Consider the following 18,313-nt stretch of genomic DNA (forward strand, 5'->3'; position numbering starts at 1 on the left):
CAACAAATGGAGATATTTAGAATACATAGAGTGACAAATTTGTCTTTCTCCTATCAAAAGAGGTGTGGTGTAGCTGTTAGGGTAAAAGGTGTGTGTTCACTGGTTTGGGAGGAAGTCGTTGGTTGCTTTTCTATATCAATGCTTTCCATGGATCCTTTGTAGTTTTATTTTGAAGACAATCCAAGTGTTTCAAGCATCTTTCATAACAAGTCTCCCTGAGTTATTTTGGTTATTCTTTTTTATTTTTTAAACTACGACATTATTTTTTGTTACTGCTTCATGTTACATGAAACATTTAATTAGCTTTTTAATTATGTTTTTGGTGTATCATTTATTATTTTAGTTGCTTGTATTTTAGTGCATCTTTTGTTTAGACTAAAAAATATATCTATAATCAAGTTCAGGGGTGTTAAGGGCATTGTCATAAAGCAAATTAAATCATTTCATTCATTTTCTTTCATAGCTAAACACACTTTTATAATAATTAAATTTAATTTCCTTTCTTTTTCATTCATTTTATTTACACTCCTAACATCAATCCCTTTAATTTTTTCTTCTTTTTTTTTCCACCATTTAAAATCATTATATTTTCATGCATCCGAACATAGTGGAAGGGTACACTCAAGATGCTTTTCAACCCCTGAGACGAAATATCTTTCAAACTAAATAGAACCAAAATCGATAAGTAAAACGAGTGAAAAACAATAAAACGGCTCTCCTTTGGAGATATGGATGAAATGGCTTCGCATGGGACTTTTTTGCTGCAAGAAGCCTTGTACATATCCTACCAGGTGAGAATTTTTTTAATTTAAATTCACTTTCCTACTTTTTAAGTTCCGTGCTCTAATTTTATTCACTACGATACTGTTCTATTTATTTCAACAAACTTTCTCGTTCAAGCACATTTAGATTAAATAGGAGGACATGAGGGCAACTTAGGTGTCAGAGCAAGCTGCTTTCAATAACAAAATGCCCCAACCATTTGATGCTACGTAGTAAGCGGCTTTCGGAAAGCTCATGCACTTGCTTTGCTTGCTGGTGGGCATGTTGATTTATTCTCAAACCGTTGGGTGGATAATTGAAATATATTAAATATTAAGTGCTTTTCAGAGAAGTTCACAAAAGATGGAGACCGGAGACGTGGTGGCTCCAGCGCCCTGGCATTGAAAACAGAGAAGGTTCGAGCGAGAGAGAGGGAGGGAGGGAGAGAAAGAGAGCGAGAGGGGAGGAGACGGCTTCGGCGCTTCCCTTTCGGCCTTCGCCTGCCCCGTTTACAGGGCTTTGAAGTTGGGGACGGTTGCTTCAGTACTCTCCTCATATAGATTCCTTGCCGATCATGAATTCCTCTGTCAGAATCTGACGGTCGAGTTTCTTATTTCTCTGGATATTTTCGACTGTCAATTTTACGTGTCTTTATCTTCGGCCAGATTTCAGTGTACGTATCTTCTATCCCAAATATCCTTATTCCTGTTGGTGTTGGATTTGGATATTGTTTAGGGCAATTCTTACGCGTTGAATGGATGGTTGGATATATTATACCTACCCAGGAAACCGGGATCGATTAGGATGTTGTATTGGAAGAAGCTGGACTTGTTGGGATATTACCTTCATGAGCAATACAGAACGTGAGTTTCTCCTGTATTCTAATTTGGCCCATCCAAACACAAGTCCTATTTTATTTTTCTTCCCGTCTTTTACGTGTTTGATTCTTTATTTTCAATTAAAAGGATTTTTAGTTGATGATAATGTCATGATGTCACATTTATTTAAGTTATATTGCCAAGAAAAACTTTATGAACTATTTCTTATTGCATGTTTGTTTTTGGTATTGGTAGTTCACCTGTGGGAGAATGATGCAATAAGTTGCAGGTAAGTGGACAATTGTATGATTTCGGCATGTATGTCCAATCTCGTGGTTTAGTTCAAGATGTCAGTCGACACTTAATACTTGGCAGGAATTGTGTATGCCATACTCTCCAGAAATATCCATTTAGATGCCTGCAACACAGCAGTCAGTCTGTTTCGTGGTTTGGTATTGGAATCACTGACAACATAAACTAATTATTTCACCGATACATAATGTCCAAGTGCATATCTAGTCGTTTCCTATGTTTCCAATGGATGTCCCATTCCATGGTACATTTGCACGCTTCATATGCCTGCTGCCGAGAGACTGTTATTATTATTTTCCACAAGTAACGAAAGAAACCCCTGGTTAGGACGAACTCATACTCCACTGTGAGTCTATCCTTGTGAGTGTAAAATCATTATCTACGAACGATCCAATGGAACATCTCTTAAATTTCTATTTTGGTATTCTCTTTTTATGCTGTAGCTGCATAGGCACTTGCCTACTACAATATAGAATAGGGCGTTCTACTGTATTTCCATTGTAATATATCGTTATTAGGGCATGCCTTTCTTTTTGTTTGATGGATCGAACATCTCTAGGTTTCCAATTTTTGTGTTCAAAATCAGTTTATCTGCTATTCTGTGTGAGACATTTATTATATGAGGAAGGACAGAAATCCTCTTCCTATATCCTTTCTTCCATGGGAAAGGAATGATGTTTTTCTGCACCTCCTGATAAACGATATCAATTTATTGAAGCTTTGTTTGTTACATGGACAGGTGAATGACCCCCTGGTGCGTCTGTAAACGAGATGGCAAAAAGAGATATAAACATGGAGGAGAAGGAAGAGGAGGATCAACTTCTCTTAGAAAGTTTGGGTGTCACATCTGCCAATCCTGAAGAGATTGAGCACCACATATTGACAGAGGTTTAAACTTTAAACATCATACTGGCCATGACACTGTCAGATTTTAGCTGCATTTTTAGTTCTGTTATTTGGTTTTATCTTGTAATATCACAAAGTGATTAAGCTACATCTTTTAAGGCAGTCAAAAAGAACCAGTTGATCCATATACCCTTGAGACTTGACTTGGTTCTGCTTCCTTGCATTTTCTTTCTGTATTTCATTGTTAGAATTTTGATGGACTATCTCTTTCCTTCTCACCACCAATGATCTTGCTAGATATCATCTTATGTTAATTTCTATCATCGGTCAAACTTCTCCATTTTTCTTTCTCTTGCTCTGTTAGAGGAAAATTGATAGGTTAGGAAGTCAATGATGTTTCTGTCTGACATACTAGTGGGGAACTTGATTGTTTCTATACTTGACATTTTGGATGACATTTCCAGGCAAAGGCCGATACAACTGAAGATGGCAGTGAGTTAAAGAAGGGGATAGAAGGTGAGGATAAAGACAAGATACAAGATGCAAAAGCGTCATCTGGAATCCGGGCAGAACTGGAAAAAAGATTGAGGGTCTTAGAAGTTGAGATAGGTGCTGTTGCAGCTAGCCTGAAACAGACTAAAAGCTTTATAAAAGGCAAAGAAGTTACCTCCACTGAGGTGGGAGCTTCTCTGCAAGGAACTAATGATGATGGTAAAGGTGTTAGTGAGGCTGCGCGTTCTAATAGTGGATTATTTCTTCAAAGAGCACTGGCTACTGATAGGTTAAGAAGCCTAAAGAAAACAAGAGATCAGCTAAACGGTGAGATCACTGTTTTGGAGAATGATGCTTCAGTTAACTGTCTTGAGGATGACAAAATGCTTCATAAGCTGGTTAAGGAAAACAATCCAAAAATCAAGTCAAAGGTTTCTTACTCACAGAACAAGGAAACCATAAAAAGGAAGACAAAGAAAATAGTTTCATATAATGAGGATGTTGATTTTGATGCCGTACTGGATGCTGCTTCTGCTGGATTTGTTGAAACAGTAAGATGCCTCTCATACTTCCTTTTAAAACAAACTCTTTCGGATGTAAAAATGTGGATTTTTTAGTATTTTTATTTGCATTTAGTTTGCAACTTGTCAAAGTCCTAATCTCTGGATGAGCTAAAGTCATTTTGCATAGCATGGTCGGCATCTGCAATTTTTTGTCTCCTTTACGAAGTCCTTGGTTCTTGGAATTTGATGATGTAAATGTGACGGTTCTTGGAATTTGATGATGTAAATGTGACAGGAACGGGACAAGTTGATCCGGAAAGGCGTTCTTACTCCTTTTTATAAACTAGAGGGATTTGAGCGCCGGCTTCAACAACCTGGACCATCTGATAGAAGTAATATTCCAGAGGATGCTGTGGATAATGATCATTCAGCAACTGCCATTGCTAAATTTGTGTCCTCAGTTTCAGCAATTGCTCAGGCTCGTCCTGCAACTAAATTGCTCGATGCAGAATCTTTACCGAAACTTGATCCGCCCACTCATCCATTTCGCAGGTTGCAGAAAAGAGCTAATGTAGGTGGAAAGTCTGGTGGTGATATGCATGAGAAACCTCAACAAAGTGGGATAAGAAAAAGGAAAAGACCTGTACCGGACAAAAGGTGGAGGAAAGATATCTCTTGTGAGGAAAGGCCTTTTGAAGCAGATGGTATGAATTTAAAACCATTTTCTTAGTTCAAATTTCATGTCAAGGGATATTGTGATTGTATCTTGAACCAATAAAATCATGACATAATCATGTCATTTTCAGCTTATCTTTATGTTTTGAGTCTCACGATTCTATCATAGTATGCATGTTTTTTAATATATCATTTTCTTTTTATGTTCTAGGTTCTTTTAGGTTTTAGCATCTTCTCATACATTCCTGGTTTCTCCCTTATCCCTGTTAAGGAAAGACAAACATCCACTGGGTATCTAATTTCAAGTGTGTGGAGATGAATGCATGTGTGTCAGAAGTACCCGTTTCTTTGATGTGTTGTGGAAGCTTTTCTCTGGGCTTGACATGCTGTTTCTCTTGAAATAAGCTTAAGAATGAGATGTTTCTCATGTCCAAGTTTTTAGTAAATTAATGTTGCAATGCTATAGTCATGAAATGATCAATTTATTAAGTAATATCAGCTTTATCTTTGTTGTCTTCTGTATTAATTTGCAATAATTTTTTACTCTAGTTGCATAAATAATTGTTTGTCGCAGAAGAATTTAACATTGTATGCTCAAAACTTTCCCTGTCAGGTGAAATGAATGAAAGGGCAACTTCTGATGACACTGATACAGGTGGTTTAGAGAATGAACCTTTGGATGCAGAAGAGCCTGAAGATACAACAGAAGATGGACAAGCTGCCGTTACTCTTGAAGGAGGACTAAGAATTCCAGAATCTATCTTTGGCAGACTCTTTGATTATCAAAAAGTTGGAGTACAGTGGCTGTGGGAATTGCATTGTCAAAGAGCAGGTGGCATTATTGGGGATGAAATGGGTTTGGGCAAGACCATTCAAGTAATTTCATTCTTGGCAGCTTTGCATTTCAGTAAGATGTACAAACCTAGTATTATTCTTTGCCCTTTGACTCTCTTGCGCCAGTGGAGAAGAGAAATACGAAGCTGGTATCCCTACTTCCATGTTGAGATACTTCATGACTCTGCGCAAGATTCTGTAGATAGACAACAGAAAACTTGCTCCAGTGAAAGTGATTATGAAAATGAGGCTTCATCTGATAATGACCATGAACAAACCCCTAATACCAACAAAGGTTGGGATCTTCTGATAGATCGTGTTGTGCAATCAGAGTCTGGATTGCTGATCACTACATATGAGCAACTGCGACTTCATGGAGAAAAGTTGCTCGACATAGAGTGGGGTTATGCTGTTTTGGATGAAGGCCATCGTATCAGAAACCCAAATGCAGAAATTACCCTAGTTTGCAAGCAACTTCAAACCGTGCATCGCATCATAATGACAGGTGCTCCAATTCAGAACAAGCTGACTGAACTATGGTCACTGTTTGACTTTGTATTTCCAGGAAAGTTAGGAGTCTTACCTGTTTTTGAGGCTCAGTTTGCTGTTCCAATCTCTATTGGTGGCTATGCAAATGCGACACCCTTACAAGTCTCTACTGCTTACAGGTGTGCAGTGGTTCTCCGTGACCTAATAATGCCATATCTACTAAGGCGCATGAAAGCTGATGTTGATGCTCAGCTTCCGAAGAAAACAGAGCATGTTCTGTTTTGTAGTTTGAGTGCCGATCAGCGATCAATGTACCGTGCCTTTTTGGCTAGCTCAGAAGTAGAACAAATTCTGGATGGAAATAGAAATTCACTTTACGGCATAGATGTTATGCGCAAGATATGTAATCACCCCGATCTGCTTGAAAGAGAGCACTCTGCTAGTCACCCTGACTATGGCAACCCAGAACGTAGTGGGAAAATGAAAGTGATCTCTCAAGTATTGAAGTTGTGGAGGGACCAAAATCACCGTGTTCTCCTTTTCACGCAAACCCAACAAATGCTGGACATCCTTGAGAATTTCCTCACTGCAAAAGGTTATGTTTATCGCCGTATGGATGGACTTACTCCTGTGAGACAAAGGATGGCCTTGATAGATGAGTTTAATAATTCAAGTGATGTATTTATTTTCATCCTCACCACCAAAGTGGGTGGCTTGGGAACAAATTTGACTGGTGCAAACAGGGTGATCATTTTCGATCCTGATTGGAATCCTTCTACTGACATGCAGGTACGTTAATCTGGCAAAATAAGCCTTTTGGAATGTACAAATTCATGACCACCTGCACTAAGGCCTAGTCATCTCAAAGTTGTTCCAGTTTTCAATGGTGACATGTTGGTTATTATACGCAATTCTCAAAATAGATTTCTGTTTGCCAACAGAAAGGTTCCGAGAATCAGCTGAATCTAAGTGGAACTCAAAACTGTTTGTGAATCAAAACACATTAATGTTTATATTTTCAAGTAAAAAACCGAACAGCAAAAAGAAAAAAGGGAGAAATTTGAATTATAAAACTTAATAAATAACCAGCAAATTATGCCATGTTTGCCCTTTGAATTTAATCCTGTATTGTTTGAAAGGTTCTGAATTTTTGTTTGAGTTGGCCGATTCATGTCAATTTGGCAACACTGATTTTATATGTTTCAACATGGTATGGAGCCAAACAGGCCACTGCCTACTGCAGCCATTGCACAAAATACCGAGGATTCAAACCTCTTAAGGCTTATAAATGCTGTCTGTCTGAATGTTTGCCTCTTACCTGCGGCCACAGATGCTTTCATTTCATCTACTTTTGAATACTCGGTTACAGATGCTTTCATTTCATCTACTTTTGAATACTGATGCCATATTGATTGGGTTGATGGACCAGGCAAGGGAACGCGCTTGGCGGATTGGTCAGACACGTGATGTAACAATTTATAGGTTGATCACCCGTGGCACCATCGAAGAGAAGATTTACCACAGGCAAATTTATAAACATTTTCTCACTAATAAGATATTAAAGAACCCTCAACAGCGAAGATTTTTCAAGGCTAGAGACATGAAAGATCTTTTCACTCTGAAGGATGACGAAGACAGTACATCAACTGAAACATCAAATATTTTCAGTCAATTGTCTAGTAATGTGAATGTGGATGTAAGAAAAAATGGCATGGATGGCATGGAACCTCCAATTGCAAGCACTGGAAAAAATAAAGAGACAGGTAAAGGCAGAATACACGTAGCTAGAGAGAATGCAAATGACCCTGCTAGAGACGGGCAACCAGATGAAGGATCAAACATGCTGGAAAGCCTTTTGGATGTTCATGGCCTTCATGTAAGTCCTTTTTTTTATATTATCGTCTGCTGGTGTTATGATAGAGGGACTTAATTTTGTAACTGCAAGTCCATTTAAACACACGACATCTTCTACCAAATTGGTTACTATTGCTTTCATTACCGTCATAATACAGCGAGCCTTTCTTATAGCTGAGAGTGTTAATGTTCGCACGTATTATATTTCACACAGTCTAGCTCTAGTGTGTATTTTTATTGTTTTCATGATATTTAGACATCCTTGTCTGTATACCATGGGAAATTAACTTCTCCATCTTTTTTCCTCATTCTTCTGGCCTATATGTTCTTTCTTGCCTGCTCCTGTTTTTGTTTGTTCCTCTCTCTCTCTCTCTCTCTCTCTCTCTCAACGTGTGGTAAATCATAGCAATGGACCTGAGCATCAAAACCATAAGTTTACTATAATGCATAGTTTAATAGCTTAACAATAATTGAAAAGGCTATCCTTACTGAAGTCTGATGATGTTGGTGGCCTAATCCCATCCTGGTGTTATGAAGCTGTTGATTCATGTCTAATTCTTTCATGTACTGCCGTTATTGTTTACTAACACAACTCGTTTTCCCCAGAGTGCCATGAATCATGATGTTATTATGAATGCAAATGATGAAGAAAAGCTGAGGCTTCAAGAGGAAGCATCTCAAGTTGCACAAAGAGCAGCAGAAGCTCTACGGCAATCACGAGCATTCAGGAGCCAAGACAGTATCTCAATTCCTACCTGGACTGGAAGATCCGGTGCAGCCGGTGCTCCATCTTCAGTGCGAATGAAGTTTGGGTCCACTGTTAACTCAAAACTGGTTAATGCTTCAAAGCTCCCAAATCCATCCTTGGGTGCTGGGTTGTCTGTTGGTAAAGCCCTCTCCTCAACTGAACTGCTGGCTAGAATTCGGGGTGCACAAGAAAGTGCAATTGGTGCTGGTCTTGACCACCAACTTGGATTACTTGAGGTACCTGGTTCAAATAATATTGTCAATAATGGAAGACCAGTTGGCTCAAATCATGTTGCTTCTAGTTCATCCCGCAGCAATGGGGACATTCAGTCAGAGATTTTGATTCAGCAGCTCTGTGAATTCATTCAACAAAAAGGAGGAAGCACCAGTTCATCGACTATTGTGGAGCACTTTAAGGACAAGGTTCCTTCCAAATATCTGCCTTTATTTAAGAACCTCCTCAAGAAAATTGCAACACTTGAGAAGGGATCAACTGGATCAAAGTGGATTCTGAAACCAGAATATCGACATTAATTACTGGTATATGCTCGTTGGCTATCATCCTATTTGCCTTCATGCCTGCACACAGCAGCGCACGTACCCATGATGGCTATGCAGCACGTCAGCACTTCTGTACGCTAGGGATATCTGCTGCATTTTTTGGGTTCATCTTGGTGTACTGATCTTACTAATCTTATGGTTCACTTAATGAAGGAAGCCCAAGTTGGGCAACCTTGTAGCGTATGTCCAGATTAGCACACTCATCTAAGGAGGTGACGTGCTTCGGATAAAGTCAAGTGCAAACTCTTAGGAAGAGGATACCTTGATCAGAATGCGGCAATTATTGAAAGAAGTGATAATGCACCAGAAGAGGAAGTCTGTGATGCAGGAGTTCCGTTACGTGCATCTGGAAATCTGCTCTATTCTCTATTCTTGTCGCAAGAAAAGCTTTCTGTATTATATTGCTTCAGAGTGATCCTTTTGGCAAGGTGAAATTTTGATCAGGAGGGATGGACGGTGGCCGTGGATGCTCATGTACACGGTCTAACGTGGTAGTGAATTCAGCCGGAATTTTGGTTCCTCCCATTTGGGAGCGTCTGGCACTTCATAGAACAAACTCGCTTACTGATTGCTTAAGGAGCATTTTTTTCCTTCTTCCTTGCAATAATTTTTTTCACCAATTGTTGTATATCTTTCTATCAAGTTTTCTTTTTGTACAGATCTCTACATTTTGCTCTGTTTAGTCTTCATATATCACGATCCTTTTTTCTAGTGCATTCTTTTTCCGTGCATCTTGTTATTCTATTAGAATATTCGCTTTCCTGCGGCATAAAACACGTAGCTTGTGGAATCTGAGATGCGTGAAACGTGCACTGGATATTGATTTTGATGACAATGAAAACCTCCAATTGAGGATCTCATTTCATTACAAAATTTGGCAGCGAGAAAAAGTCTGAATTCTGTAGGTCTTGGAGAAAAAAATGATGGGGTTATTAACTTTTACTGAAACTGGTGAGTCAATTCCCTTTCTTTCCGCTCTATAACCATCTTTTCCGTCCAAACTGGCCTTGTCGAAGGAATTCCTCGGGAAATCTGTATTTTGAATTTTTTTAAAAAGATATTTGGAAGCTGCATATTAATTACTAAATAAAATTCAATAATTATTCAAATGAAAATCCAGTCTATTCCCTCGACACACGCGGCGTTGGAACTATCGCGGAAAAATTTCTATTAATTTTATTGCTGTATGTTGTATTTACTCCATTTTAAACAATAATTTTTTTATAATATTATATACAATAATCAAAAGTAGAAATGCTTCGGTTTATTACTTTACGTGAAAAATTGTATGCAGTGGTATTAAAACTTGCCATCAATTTTGCATGACTGCCCAATTTTTAAATGTTTCCTATTGAAAATTTTCAAACAAATGACATAAAATAAATTGCGATTATATTTTCACAGTAAAAAATCAAAATGCTCAATAATGTGCGAAGAACATATGTATAAAAAGAAAGCCAATAAGTATTGAAAATAAGATGTAGATTGGCAATGATATAATTAATTGCACATAGTCAACTTAACCGAGCAGGGGAGAAAGGAGAGGAGGGGAAGCATAGAGAGTGATTAATTTTTATAAAACAAATTTACCAAAATCTTCATGAATTTCTCAAAAGTTTTAGAAGGTGTCATCTTCATGGCACTTTTTTTGTCCAAGATGCTCCTATGAAAAGTCATAAAAAAAAAATTCTAAGGTAATATCATTGTCAGAAAACAATAAACAAAAATATCATTATCAAAATCACTCTGTATGAAACACCCTCATCCCATTAGTGTGTGTTATATACTCATATATGAACACCACTCAAGTTAGGTTTCCAAATATTTAATGTTCTGTACCTTGTGGATTAACTTTAATAATAATATTGAAAATAAATTATATTAAATCAATCAAACTTTCAGTCCTAAATATGTCCTTTAATTTTAAAAAGTAATCGGATTTTTATAAATGTAAAAATTTCCCGAAAAGCGACTTAAATTTGAATAAGTTTTCATAAACATGCTTGTGGATACATTTCGAAACTTGCTGGTTTGCATATTAATACAACGTGTCTCAATTTTTTCTAATAGAAAAGGTAAAAGTGTAACCGCGAAATTATTCTTCGAACTGTCGGCGAGTTGCGAGCACTCGGTCGTCCACTCATAAACCCTAACGCGCCCTCTCTGCTTCTCTGAGCAGTGTCGAAGCAACGGAAGAAAGAAGACGGGAGAATTGGAATCACATATCTGTCGACTTGTTCGATCCTTATATATCTCATTTCTCATTCTTCTCCAACCTATATCCGCCACCAGAAAATCATTTTCGATCTTTCCCCTTCCCAGAAACCATCTCCACATTTGCTTATGTGATCGTCGTGGTTCTTGTTGCAAGAGCTTATTGGTATCAAAGTATGTATTCTCTCCGGAAAAACTTCTGGGTCACCGGAAAACGACTCTTTAACTGGTGTCCTAGAGTTTCCAACTCTGGTCCTCTGAATCACCGCATCTCTTCGTGCGAGAATGGAGCTGCTGCAGAGTTTTGTAGACGAATCTCAGTCCGTTCGAACAACAGCGCTTTTCCTCTAAACGACTGTTCACGAAGGATCATGATTGAGGTATGTCCTGTTTCGTCTTTATTGCCTTTTCCATTTCGTTGTCATGTGGTGTTCATTGGCGGGAGAAGTTTATGCATCTTACTCTTCTTATTGATCTTGATTTTCACACTTATCGAATTGCTTTATTTATGTTCTTTACCACTGTTAATGAGTTTTGTGTTAGGAAGATGATTGTTATTTTGTTTTCGTGTAACTATGGATCAAATGATGATGCTGCTGGTCTATATTCCTGGTGATGTTTCAGACTATTTCTTTGGTGATGGGTCATTGCTGATTTGATGCTTTACGACACCCTTGTAAGGAGTTATAGGTTAATATCGTGGAAAGTTTTTATGCGGTTTTCCTGTCCAAAATCCTCCGTAGAATTTGAAACCTGGACGTTCTATTCAGATATGATGGCGAGTATCAAACTTTATCCATGACCTACCTTTTTCATCCGTGCTTATGCCGGTGTAGCCAACTGTGCGTGAATCTCTATCGCCAAACAGCTCATTTTGTGGTCTCAGAAAGGCAAGCATCATGCTTTTTCAGCCACAAAGCGCTTATTAAATGCTCTCGTTCTTTTTTCAACCTCCTAAGATTTGTTACTACTAGAAAGGGCACATAATGTAGAACGGAGAGTATCGCAACAGGATGTAAGAGCAAGCATCTGAGGTTCAGTTCAGTTTCGGACAATAATGAACTGAATTCAGGTGTTGCCTGGTTGAACTTCAGGTCTTTTCGCCAACTAACTGACAATGTCCTTTAATTGGAAATACAAAGCGAGCCCCTTCTTTAATCTCCCAAGTAGGATTCAGACATACGACCAATCAGTTAACAGCTGACCGCTCTATCACTGAGCTACTGAGGAACAACGGGAGATTAGATCTTCTAGAGTTTTAACTCCTGTTCTCAACCCATGACCAATATGAGCCCGAAGCATCCTTCACAACTTCCGGAACTTTTTCGCAGTGGCTCCTTTCCATGCCTCACTTCATAGGGAACCTCAAAGGGGCTCTAGCTCTATTTCATTATATTCCATCCATGTCCCAATTCCATTCAGTTCCCTTTCTTTGGTTTCATTCAATTTTCTCACCCTGTGTATTATGATCTAAGTGGAAGTTATGCCTTTCTGAACATGTACATGGATTAGTTGCTTATATACGTGACAAGATCTTGTCTATTGTGGATCTCATTTTGCACTGTCAGGTAACAATAACGCCCAAATGCATCTGCATGTGTAAAGTAATGATGTAGATTATTTTTCCTCTAGATTGGACTACCTTAATTACGCAGCTGCGTCAAAGTGGGTATGTTGTAGAAGCAGGTGTCTCCTCTTTGGACTTTACAAAGTAATTTCTCCTGTCCTGTATCTTTGGCTACAGAATTGAATTGATCGATGGACCTCTATCCACAGCCTTGCTGTGCTTAATGATAATGTTGCCAAGTCAATGTTATTTGTAATTCATTTGTAATATATATCTACATGTTAGGGGAGGGCACATGCACTTAATTAAGCACCTATAAATATTTTATTCAATTCAGCAACTTATAGATATCTTGAAAGTGTCTTGAGGAACTGAGAGCATAAGCACCAAAGTGCAAAATTTAAGGTGCCTAAAAGATATGTCAGGTAGTTATTGGTTCAGCAGTTTTACCCAACTCCAACTCCAACTCCATTTTTGCATGTAGTATGATGATTGAATGAGTAATCTCCCAGTAGTTATTAAGGAACTATGCAGATGCTTGGTTTTTTGTTTGCCTAAAATAATGGGGTTCAAGTGTCAGTCCATTAGTTTTCTTTATTTGTTGCAACGTAAATGGTTGAGCCTTGTACTTGTCTCAGCTGCATGGTGCCTTGTACTTGTCTTAGATGCATGGTGAACCAAAGCTGGTGGTTTTTCAGTGCACCATATGTCGTCTGCTCTACACCTCCATATATGACTGTAAATTTATTGTACCCAAAAATTGAGGTGGTGCATGCTAAGAATGCTAACAATGAAATTTCATACTTAAAAATATTAACAATGAAAATACCTGCTCATACACTTGTGGAGACATAAAGGTCGTTTCCTGTCAAATCTACCAGTGGAGTCATATAAAGAAATTTGATGCTAGTTTAGCTTACCTAGCAAGGTGTAGTCCTCACTCCTCCCACAAAAAAAAAAAGAAAAAGAAAAAGTTAATAGTGGGAATGCTTTTGGTGACAGATGACACAAGGTTAGACAATATTCATTCTCCAAATTGATGGATGTTCATTTCATTTCATCAGTTGGATTCTGATGGTCATACTTGTTCAGGATACTGGCATTAATTATGTCAAGCAGCTGCTGACGGCTCAAGCTGGTAGAGGATTTTTATCTACTTGTGGGGTCCAGTACCTGGAACTATTTAGATCAGGTGGTCTAAGGTTTGCTGAGCAATGCAGATTATTCTCAGCGGCAGCACAGCCTGTGGCATCTGTGGATGATGAGCCTCGAGCTATCCCAGACTTAGCCCCACAAATCAAATTTAAGAGGCTTGATAAAACTGCAAAACACATAATGCAGGTACAAGTTCCTGTTCCAGGATTTAGCTCCTCCTGAAGGACCAATATTCTACCACTTGCTTCACAGGCATGGTTGTTATATCTCCTGCAGATTTTGGACAGGGAAGCAGTTGAAGAAGTTAAAGGACAGAGAGATATACCCGACATCAAGCCTGGGTACATAGTGCAACTTAAAGTGGTATGTGAAATTCTCAGTTGTGCAAACTTAGCTTGCTTCTTCCAGTTCTTACTGTTGCTGTGAACAGGAAGTGCCTGAGAACAAACGGCGTGTTTCAGTACTCAAAGGCATAGTTATTGCAAGGAGAAACGCTGGACTTAATACAACTTTCAGGCTTCGTAGATTGGTAGCTGGTGTTGGTGTGGAATCTGTTTATCCCCTGTAAGCGACAAATATTTTACTTCACATTTGTCAAGTGACCTGCTCCCTCTTGCCAATCATTTTTACCCTGCAAAATTGTTGCTTTAGGAACTCCAAGTAAAGCCCCATGGATCCAATCTCTGGATTTAGTTATTTGGGGAAACTTGTCGGTTCTCTCAATGCATTTTGCAACCTTTATGGCTATTAATTCCAATTATAGTTTAATTGAGCAGCAAACTGGCCCAATAGATTGGGAGCTAGGTTTGCGCAGTTTGTTTTTCATGCTTACATAGTTGCTCTGGGTTAACCTTGGGTTGGATTATTCTTCTATGCAGGTACTCTCCAAATATAAAGGAAATCAAAGTTTTGGACAAGAAGAAAGTAAGAAGAGCTAAGCTGTATTATTTGAGGGACAAAATGAATCCGCTCAAGAAATAGAGATGTCTGTAGCTGAAAATAACCAAAAAAGCCTATGGGGCTTGAATTTTCAAATCTCTATAAATACGAGGGGTCTTGTCTCAGCTCAGTTCTGCCAATAGGTCCCATGGAACTGCCCAACAAAGGGCTCATTTCATCTCAGGCACATGACGAAGAAACAGGAAAGGTCCAAAAATCTTGTGTTTAATCAAGCATTCTTGATGGTTATGTAGAAAAGGGATGTGCTAATAATTTTTGTGGCTGCATCATGCAGATAATGAATTTTTGTTTTTCGTTCTTGTTGTTGAACCGGAAATTAGTCTTCATGTGATGAAGGAGAGAAGACTTTTCTCAGGCAACAGATTATTTCCAATGTTTTACGGCACTGGTGGCTCTGGGTGGTCATTGATGTTATTGGTGAGAAATTAGGCATCAAACAAGTTTTCTATCTTTTATGCATCGTGAAACAAAAATTGTTTTGTGCTGTTTTCCAAGTTCCATGTGTATAACAGATCCGTTTCGATAGATTGCCGCTGTTTTATGCTCAAATGTACCAATCGACTGTTTTGTTCTGGAGAACGGTTGCCATCTGAAGAGCATGGACAGTGGTCAATGCCTCCCGGGCGTCATGTTATATTGATCGTACATTTTACATTACTGAGTCCTACTGATCTCTGTGGTCTTACATTCTGCATGCGTATCTCGTTCAGATTACCAAACCGAATAAACGAGTGGCGAGTCTCCTGGCGCTAATACGGTCTTGGTAAACCCTACCAAAGTTTGTTTTGGTTTTACATACATTAATTGAGACGACTAATAGTACAAACAATCTGTGCCGATAAAAAATAGATGTTACTTTCTTCAGCTGATGACGTATAGAAGAACAAGGACGGTAAGTTTATGCACCCAAATGGGCCAAAAGTAACTTAGGCGTGGCAACTAATTAAACAACTATTCTCTTTGGAAACGATATTTGTGAAAGGAAACGTGGATGTTGTAACAAAAAAGTTTACGTCGATGCAATTGGTAAATCACGATATGTTGAAAGCGTCGGTTTTGGCACTTCATTACACACATAAAGATAAGATAAACATAAGATAATTATATTATTAAATTATTGTCAAAAGAAATGATACATCATGATAAAGATCAGTATAAAGTTCGAGGAGAAAGTAATCTTATCCGTATATTTATACAAACTTCCCATCCCGTATCCGGGCACTACCAAGTCTCCTCAAGAGTCCCATGCACGCGCAAAAACCTAAAGATGGTCCTTTACGTAAACAGGCTTCTCGGTAATAGTGGGAGATTTTCTGAATCCATCCACTCCTTTTGTTTTTCAGTTGGGTGGTTAGTGGGATATGACTACGCTCGAACCTGTGAATAGAAAATTTTTGGTGTTTAGATACATTTTTTCAAAAAACTAGTAAGATAGATGCGATTTTGCTATCTACAGATTCAAATGCAAATTTTCATGTATAATTAAGATTTTATGAGCTGAAAAATGTGGGCCGTTTGATTTTAAGTTGGTCATAGCATTTTCACATATGCATTGCAAACACGTTTTTGTTGGTTGTTAATTAAGTTCTCTAACACGAAAGGACATATATGCATTTATTTGTATAAAAGACGTTCATATATTATGTTACAGTTTAGTTTCTAAAACATTTTCTTTACTCATCTTATTTGACGGTCTCCTTTTGTTTAACGGTTTGTATATAACCTAATAGATTTGCCAATGTTGGAGAATTTGGAAGACCTTGAAAACCAAAGGATAACTTTATGATATATCCAATAAAATGAGGACCTTCCTGGGAAAATCTCAGGATGCACATCCGAAATTAGAAACCATAGGCCTACATGTTCTGACAGAGTCAAAAAAGCAAGATCAGAACAGTTTGGTAAGTCGCTAATCGAAATCTAAATTCCCTTTGATACGTATCAACTGAAAAAGGCGACGAAGAAAAAGGTAATATTTGCTAAAGAAAACTTAATCGGGCAGCTTTTGACGAATAGGAGAAACGGAGGGGGAGGTAAATATTGTGTACCAGCAGAAGCTAACAAGAACCGAGACAGGACGGAAGCAGCAGATATGGCGAACCCTGTAAAGAACGATATCGTGCGGAGAAGCAAGAGGAAGCCGGATGATGATCTTTTCGGCAACGCCAAACCACCAGCGAAGATCTCCAGAAGGTCTTCTCCTCCCAAGAAAGCTGTTTCCAAGCAAGAAGAACAGGTGGACGAGCATGGCTGCGCTAAACAACCTACAGAAACATCAAAGGCACCCTCACCATCGGACCTCAACCACGGGAGCCATGATCGCCGACCGGATTCTCTCACTGCCGATTGGTCGTCCCTGCCGAACGACCTGCTCATCTCGATAACCACACGCCTGAGGTTTCTTGACTACGTCAGATTCACTGCAGCTTGCAATCCATGGCGGTCCATCCTCTCAGAAAGGCAGATCATTCCTCACCCCCGCCGTCCGTGGTTCATGCTGGACTTCAAATGCTTCTCCAGGACATTCTGGTTCGTGACTCTTCACGGCGACTTCCACAGCATGCGGCTGCCGGAACCTTCCTCAATCTGCTGCTCTTCTCGAGGTTGGTTAATGGTGTCAACACGGCGGTCCAGGAAATTCTGCCGTTACTACCTTCTCAATCCTTTCTCCATGGCCAAAGTTGGGCTTCCTTCCATGCCGCCGTTCCCCATAACAGGCATGGTGCTCTCATCCTCTCCGACCTCCGAAGGCTGCACCCTGATGGCCGTCGGCGACCGCCGGCAGGTCGCTTTCCTATCGATGGACTGCCCAACTTGGAGACACGTCCCTCTTCGGCAGAGCATGGGCATGGAGGACGCCGTCTTCTTCGAGGGGAGGTTCTACTTCATAACAGGCAAAGGGAAGCTGGGGTTCTTCCAGAAAGGTGATCGTGGTGCCAGGTCTACAGGATGGGTGAGGTCTTGGGTGGGGCTTCGCAGCGTGAGGAAACCACCAGGCAGGAGAGTGAAGAGATATCTGACAGTGGGGTCGGACGGCAAGACTCTCCTCCTAGTCCGCCGGCTTTTTCGCCGCCGATCCGATGACCGGCGGACGTTTGGGGGTGACGTGTTCGAGATGCGGACGGATATCATGCAGTGGAAGGCGACCACCTTCCCTCCTGACGAAGCGCTGTTCTTGAGCGAGTTCTCCTCGATAGCTTTCGCCGCACACGAACACCGGCGTCTGCACCCCTGCAGCTTCTTCGGCAATGGCGGAGAAGATTGGTGGGGCTACGAGCAGAAGTACCCGAACATGGCACTGCTCTTTTCCAAGGTTGGCAACTTACAACTAGTTGCGCCATACCTCTGAGACATCTTCCGTACATCAATTTTTTTCGATCCCGGCGTCGGCCGCCACCAGCCATCGGCACGGCGGCGATTCTTAATGTTAGGAAGGTCATTTTCTGCTGGCTTGTCTGGCCGCAGGTCTGCCCAGAGACAGAAGAATCATCACATCCTTGCAGATGCATTACCCTTTTTTTTTT

At 39.6% G+C, this 18,313-nt stretch overlaps 3 protein-coding genes across 4 annotated transcripts; all 3 read left to right on the forward strand.

Annotated features, from left to right (window-relative positions):
- Positions 1-1,192: 1,192 nt before the first annotated feature.
- On the forward strand, positions 1,193-9,609 carry LOC116265632 (protein CHROMATIN REMODELING 8). 2 transcript variants are annotated; one of them, XM_031646366.1, is made up of 8 exons: positions 1,193-1,435; positions 1,548-1,625; positions 2,632-2,780; positions 3,203-3,781; positions 4,029-4,437; positions 5,022-6,520; positions 7,161-7,607; positions 8,192-9,609. In XM_031646366.1, exons 3-8 carry the CDS (start codon positions 2,664-2,666, stop codon positions 8,864-8,866), a joined length of 3,726 nt encoding a protein of 1,241 aa, XP_031502226.1. In that variant the 5' UTR covers positions 1,193-1,435; positions 1,548-1,625; positions 2,632-2,663; the 3' UTR covers positions 8,867-9,609. The 2 variants fall into 2 exon arrangements, with proteins under 2 accessions (XP_031502226.1, XP_031502227.1); XM_031646367.1 differs by lacking the exon at positions 1,548-1,625.
- A 1,366-nt stretch (positions 9,610-10,975) lies between these two features.
- Positions 10,976-15,273, forward strand: LOC116265210 (50S ribosomal protein L19-1, chloroplastic-like). The gene is made up of 5 exons (XM_031645765.2): positions 10,976-11,487; positions 13,767-14,015; positions 14,106-14,192; positions 14,260-14,393; positions 14,708-15,273. The coding sequence occupies exons 1-5, from the start codon at positions 11,284-11,286 to the stop codon at positions 14,808-14,810; spliced, it is 777 nt and encodes a 258-aa protein (XP_031501625.1). The 5' UTR covers positions 10,976-11,283; the 3' UTR covers positions 14,811-15,273.
- A 1,461-nt stretch (positions 15,274-16,734) lies between these two features.
- Positions 16,735-18,290, forward strand: LOC116266180 (uncharacterized). Its single transcript, XM_031647292.2, has one exon. It carries the CDS (start codon positions 16,882-16,884, stop codon positions 18,136-18,138), a length of 1,257 nt encoding a protein of 418 aa, XP_031503152.1. The 5' UTR covers positions 16,735-16,881; the 3' UTR covers positions 18,139-18,290.
- Positions 18,291-18,313: the final 23 nt, after the last annotated feature.

The sequence above is a fragment of the Nymphaea colorata genome, chromosome 12 (genome assembly GCF_008831285.2).
Source record: "Nymphaea colorata isolate Beijing-Zhang1983 chromosome 12, ASM883128v2, whole genome shotgun sequence".
Lineage (NCBI taxonomy): Eukaryota > Viridiplantae > Streptophyta > Magnoliopsida > Nymphaeales > Nymphaeaceae > Nymphaea > Nymphaea colorata.

Coding starts and splice junctions, on each gene's coding strand:
- LOC116265632 (XM_031646366.1), top strand. CDS start 2,664: ATGGCAAAAAGAGATATAAACATGGAGGAGAAGGAAGAGGAGGATCAA. Junction 2,781..3,202: donor AGCACCACATATTGACAGAG/GTTTAAACTTTA, acceptor TGACATTTCCAG/GCAAAGGCCGATACAACTGA. Junction 7,608..8,191: donor TGGATGTTCATGGCCTTCAT/GTAAGTCCTTTT, acceptor CGTTTTCCCCAG/AGTGCCATGAATCATGATGT.
- LOC116265210 (XM_031645765.2), top strand. CDS start 11,284: ATGTATTCTCTCCGGAAAAACTTCTGGGTCACCGGAAAACGACTCTTT. Junction 11,488..13,766: donor CACGAAGGATCATGATTGAG/GTATGTCCTGTT, acceptor ATACTTGTTCAG/GATACTGGCATTAATTATGT. Junction 14,193..14,259: donor ACATAGTGCAACTTAAAGTG/GTATGTGAAATT, acceptor TGCTGTGAACAG/GAAGTGCCTGAGAACAAACG.
- LOC116266180 (XM_031647292.2), top strand. CDS start 16,882: ATGGCGAACCCTGTAAAGAACGATATCGTGCGGAGAAGCAAGAGGAAG.